This window comes from Gavialis gangeticus, unplaced genomic scaffold (genome assembly GCF_001723915.1).
Source record: "Gavialis gangeticus isolate Ggan-Ray unplaced genomic scaffold, GavGan_comp1, whole genome shotgun sequence".
NCBI classification, from domain to species: domain Eukaryota; kingdom Metazoa; phylum Chordata; order Crocodylia; family Gavialidae; genus Gavialis; species Gavialis gangeticus.
In genome coordinates this window covers 48,554,636-48,560,763 of record NW_017729029.1, presented here as the reverse complement: position 1 = coordinate 48,560,763, position 6,128 = coordinate 48,554,636, and the positions used below count along the sequence as shown (strand labels likewise).

Genomic DNA, 6,128 nt, shown 5'->3' with positions numbered 1-6,128 from the left:
CCGTGGAAGTCTCCCCCCCCCAAGAAAGGGGGAAAAAGGGGGGGGGGGGGCTTCTCCAGGACCCTAGGGGAGCTGGTGATGTTGTGGAAACAGAAGTTCCCCTTCCTACACTGCCTCAGCTTGGGTTGTCAGACACAAGCTACTTTCTCTTCTCTGAGCCAGAGGGCATATGCAGATGTAATCAGCTAAGAGATTTACATTTGGCCTCCATTTTGCTTACCTGATTCCCACAAGTAATGTTGCCCATTTAGCCAAATCCTACTTGGGTTATCACCTAGTTAAGAGAAGAGAGAGAAAGCCTTTCTGGTCCCACAGGTTTTCTCAGGTTGTGCTAAGGGAATCCAAAACAGGTGTTGTTTCTGGTTTCCCCCCTACAGTGCTTAGTTTCTTAATGTGTATGCAGGCTGATATGCCATGGGCTTGGAGTACCCTCCAATTTGGGACATGCTCTGGAGTGGGCTAAAGGTTGTCATGTTTATTCCCAAGTAGTGGCCATACTTGCAGATAAGAGTTACACATTTGTAATCCAGATGTAATCCAGTCTGTCTCCCCTTGAATGGATAGAAGGGAGGGGGCGTTTTCAAATGCAAATATTTGACATTATTACAGAGCAGGCTCTGTGGGCCAGATGAGGGCCGTTGCTCCTGGATGCAGACCACATTGGAACCAACCTCCTGTGCCATGAGCAGCATGTATGGCACTGGGTTTAGCCCATGTGCTGCAGGCAGCACAGAATGGACCCAGCACTGCATGCAGCTCAGGGGGTCCAGAGTGCAGTCTGCCTGCCATGACCTGCCAGATTGACCTTGCATACTGGCTCTGAGAACAGTCTGGATCTGTCCCTGGGCTGCCCGTGCATGCCAGAGCAAGCATGCAGGGCCAGTCTGGCAGGGCTCTGCATGCCAACTTCACCCTGGACCCCCTGAGCTGCATGCAGCACCAGATCCTGCTGCATACATCGTGAGCCCCAGGGCCGGAACGTGCTCCTTGTGGCACATAGGCTGCACCGGCTGCAGTGCAGCACATGGCACAGGGGATCAGCATGGGGCACATCCTGCTTGCATTATCCTGCCAGACTGGCCCTGTGCACTGGCTCCAACGTGGCCTGATCCAGACCAGTTCCAGAGCCAGCACGCAGAGCCAGTCCTACACAGGCACCACAAGTAGCACAGACGCTGGACTGACCCCCCTACGCTGCGTGCAGCATACAGGACGCCACATCCAGCCCACATGAAGCATGCATGGCCGGGGACAAGGCTGGTGCATGCACCATGTGTATGTGGGATTGGTCTAGAGACCCACAGACCAGATCATATGGCAACATGGGCTGTATCTGGCCAATCTACACCCCTGCAGTAGAGAAAGTGTTACCCTCCATGTTTCAATCCAGAGTAGCATGGTAAAAAAGAAGGGGCTGCCTCAGAGAAATAGTCAAGTTATGTGGTTTGTACCCTCTGGATTCTGGTTCAAATCCAGCAGGCAAGTGATGGGAATATATTACCAGTGTGCAAGCAGTTGAGAGTTCCAGTCCATTCTCCACATGGAGTTTGTCCACATCCCAGAAAATACCACCACTACTGGCAGCCTGGTGGGCAGTCTCTGATAAGATCCCCAGGGCAGTAACTAGACCCTTACCCTTGCAAGCCTTGTGTACTGATCAAAGCTGAGGCATATTTTTAATCTTTGCGGGGGAAGTCAGTTCTCCTACAGCCCATTGTAACATATGCAGGGTTGATTCAAGTGATCCACAAGATTTTCTGAATATAATTTTGAACAGATTCTCTTCTGTGTAACCAAACTGAGAATCCAAAGGGATTCCTATCTGGTTGAGATTGTTTATGTTGCATGAGGTTCCCTGCTCATTTCTTGCTCCCTAACTATGCTGGATTTTGTGACCAGAGTTTAATTTATGAGAACCATTAGCAGCCCCTTTTTTCTTTTTGTTTTAATTCTAACTCCTTTTGTATGCACTTTCAGCCCGACCCCCACCACTGGATCTGAGGAACCTTACCACAATCCGGGAGCAGCCCATGACCAGGACTGTGCCTTAGTAAGTGGATGGGAAACTCAACGTGAAAACTTTTATAATCATTGACGTTGGGAAGCAGAGTTATAAATAACTTATTGCATTCTGCAAGGAATAGTTTGTTGGCAAAGCCTGTGAACAAACACGCCATGCAAATTCCACAGGGTCCATCTAGCATTTCACAAGCATTTGCCGTCATAACAAAAAAATGGTTCCCTTCAAAGACAGAGAGCGAGCACACAATGTGCTTCCAACAGCTGTGAGGAATCCTGCAGTGTGGATCTCTTGCAAATTAGGGCATCCTCCAAGTGAGATTGTCTTTTTTGAAATCCCTTTATGTAAATTATTGGCAGGCTAGGGTTAATCTCTACTCTGGCATGGCTGCCAGGATGTTTGAAGCCCTCGTGCCCTTTATTTTTTCCCAAAGGGAGCAGTCATCTATCCTGAGACAGAAGAGGGCAAAGAGAAGGAAAACTTAAGTAATGTAAAGAGCTGGCTAGCTTGAGGACCTGCACAGCCATACAGAAGCTCAGGCTCAGTTCCTGACTCTGATCTATAATCAGTGCAAGTAGGGTAGACCTGGCAGGAGAGATCCCATGGTCACCAAGGTGGTTTTTCCAGGGTGAGACCTGTCCCTTGCACTCCAGGTAGGCTGACCCCTGCAAGCTTTCCCAAATGCAGGAAACTTGACTGCACAATTTTGTGGCAATAGGGGACTGGTTTCTTGTGTTCCCCCTGGATTGCTCCTTGGCCTTTTTGGCTTAGAGCATGCAAGACTAGGGAGTATCTGAACCTCAGAGTCTCTGGGCTCAGGGCTTGTACATAGGATGCCTACCACAGATCTGAGGAGTATCCAAAGCCCAAGACTGATGGATCTGGGAAGGAGGATGCTTGCTCTGTGGTACAGCCACACACAGCTCTGCTCAGTTGAATGAATGATTGAGCTCTGCTCCGTCAAAATTTGGAACTTGACTTGGGATTTGCCCAAGTGAATTCAGAAATGATTTGCCTCCTGAAATGAAATATGTGTGTATATATATATATGTGTGTGTGTGTGTGTGTGTGTGTGTGTGTGTGTGTGTATAGAGATAGATAGATAGATAGATAGATAGATAGATAGATAGATAGATAGATAGATAGATAGATAGATAGAAAAAAACCAATGTTTTTTTCCCAAGGCGAAGCCTGTCCCTTGCATTCCAGGCAACTTGACTGCACAATTTTGTGGCAATAGGGGACTATGTTCATGCTTCCCCCTGGCTTACTGATTGGCTTTTTGGCTAGAAGCAAGCAAAACTAGGGGGCATATGAACCCCAAAGCCTCCGGGCTTGGGCCTTGCACGGAGGAGGCCTGCCATAGATTTGGGGAGCATCCAAAGCCCAAGACTGGTGGGTCTGGGAGGGAGGATAGTTGCCCAGTGGTAGAGCCACAGACTTGAATGAATGAGCTTTGCTCAGTCAAAATTTGGAACTTGACTGTTGGGCTTTGCCCAATAGAATTCAAAACTGATTTGGCCCTTGAAATTGTTTTTTTTAAAAGGGAGAGAGATTGCTTTTGGCCTCACAGCCAAGACAACACTAAGTCAGGCTATCAGTGGGCTCCGAAGAGAGGAACAGCCAGTAATTCAGTGACATCAAACTTGTATGTTGTCAGAGCCTGGCATGGATAACGGGAAGGATCGATTCCCAAAGCTCATGAGAAGAACTTGAAGAGACTTGACTGTCTCCCTTTGAAAATATGTAGGTGAGCTGAGGATTCCCACACCTGCCAGTGAGGATAACAGCAACTTTTCAGTGTACTGTGCTGTTCCACTAGGCTCTCAAATGTGTCCCCGCTGCTCACTTGTCAGGGATTCAAACAAAAGACTTCCTTCCTAGAGATGCAGAGGCTGCCACACAAGGAGAACAGGTGACCTGGTACTTGCAGTCAAAATCTTCCCCACATTTCCAAATTAGCATTCCAGTTAACCCCTTCAATGCTGTTGGGCATGACTTGTATATTGAGGAATTCATACAAACACACCGAGCTGCTGCATGGAACCTGCAGGGAATAGGAGCATTGTGGGTTCAATACATTTTACACAGTCTTTGATATACACGACACCCAAAAAGAGTTCAGATTCATCCAGAATTGGCAAAGTGAAAAACCAAAGCAGTTGCTGTTTTGGTAACCTTGGTTATGCTGCATGTAATTTACTGCAACTAACTGTACTTGCAATCAACATTTACAGTTTGCAGCAACTCATTAAACAGATTTTGGTGGTTAAATTAGCAGCTAAATTCTTCTTTTAAAAGGTTAAATTAGCAGCTAAACTCTTCTTTTAAAAGATGTCTGGGCTCCAGACATTGCCAAGGCACGGATAACAGCACGTGTTTATGCTGCCTTCAAAGCCAGCCAAGTTGCTCTGCTTGCAGCTACAGTAGCTGATTCATTCATTTCAATCTCAGAAATGTTGGTACCCATACAACAAAGTAACTGCTCCATCAGTGCATATTACACAGATGATGTCTGCCTCCATTTGTGCTACTTGCAGAAGAATTGCTGCAGTGCCTCCTGCTGAGTTATGGCATGACAACAAGCAGGATAAACCCAAGAAATAAAAAAATCCACTCTGATATTAATGTGACTATGACTCGCTCTCTAACTAAATAATGTTTTTGGATGTCCTCTCTATAAAGGCAGCAGCATTAGACTTGGTTTATTCACCATATGGACTATGTCGGGCTTTGGCTCCATTTCAGAGCATCTGTAAGATGCTTCCTTAACCTCTCCTGTGTTTTTCTTCATAGCAATCGAATGAGCTTTCTCTCTCCAGAAAGAGACGGTATTAATTCAGCAAGACCATGTGCCAATTCAGTTTCCGGAGAAGAGGAAGAATGTTACATTCATATGGTAATTTTCATTTTCACACAGCTATCTTTTGCTCTATTCTGCTTTGTTGCAAGGACGGAGAATGCAGAAGTTCATTTTCTAAGAAAAACGTTCAGCAAATTTGTCCTTTGCCCTGTTTCACAAAATATATATATCAAATGGCTTTGAACTAAAAACACTGGGTCCAATTTACAAGCAGATAAGGGAAGCCCTTTTACTGCTCCACAGAATCCAGCTGCTCCCTCACAAATGTGGCAGAGCAGTTCCAAGAGATTGCAGAGATCAGGCATATTTACATGAGAACTCATGAAAAGCAAAAGAAAATGAAGTCTTTTCACCTTCAAGAAGAATCCTCTGCAGAATCTCCTAGGAAATGACACAAAGCCCTTAGTGCACTTCCTAAAGACCCATACCAAATGTTGTATAGAGACAGAACTGCCATTAATGCCTCCTATTTCTTCTGCTTTGGCCATTCACACTAACCCTACTTCTCATGACCTAAAACAAGAACACCCTTACTTCATTCATTCATTTTCTTGAATGGGACCAGGTGGGAATAGGAATTCCAGGTGGGAGTTAGTCTGAAATCTCTAGATTTGAGTCAGCTCCTCCAGATTTGGTTGCAGACCCAAAGCCTGAAAGGGCCAGTTTTCTATGTGTATTTTGGGGTCTATAACTTCACAAATAGTTTTTAAAAACTAGCCATGACAAACAGAAACCCTGGTCTCAGGCCTCCCCAATCTCCCCAGCACTTCATTCTCCCCAAACTTCACCCAGATCCAAATTTGTACTTTAGCTGTTCATATCAGCTGTGTTCATAATCACACTCCATTTTTCATTTTTAGGACTCTAAAATCTCCTGCATGTTTGTGGTCATCTGTGACTCTCCCCTCGTTTTAATAACTTAATTGCCACACATGAGCCAGCACCATAGTCATTGTCCCAAACTTCTAGAATGTGTGTTGGTTTCAACTAGATTAAACAGCTGAGTGAGATGAATCTGATGGGGAAGACCCTGCCTTGAGCAAGAAGTTGGACTAGGTGACCTCTTGATGTCCCTTCCAGCCCTACTTTTCCATAATTCTAAATTGCATTTAGGTCTGACTTTGGTTTTACACCCCCCTTAAACATGGCTAAATCGGAATGAAAATCATGCCTGGTTTTGTTATATTACCAGAATTATCCAAAATGAGGGTACTTAAATTTCTCTCTCCCCCCCTTGTCTTTTTT

At 45.5% G+C, this 6,128-nt stretch overlaps 1 protein-coding gene across 2 annotated transcripts in view; it reads left to right on the top strand.

Annotated features, from left to right (window-relative positions):
- The window catches only part of GAB3 (GRB2 associated binding protein 3), a 147,292-nt gene that overhangs the window by 129,426 nt on the left and 11,738 nt on the right, over nucleotides 1–6,128 (top strand). For both annotated transcript variants that reach the window (XM_019521564.1, XM_019521563.1), the window contains exons 7-8: nucleotides 1,978–2,050; nucleotides 4,817–4,919. In XM_019521564.1, coding sequence (XP_019377109.1) covers nucleotides 1,978–2,050; nucleotides 4,817–4,919 — 176 coding nt within the window. The remainder of the gene's footprint in view (nucleotides 1–1,977; nucleotides 2,051–4,816; nucleotides 4,920–6,128) is intronic.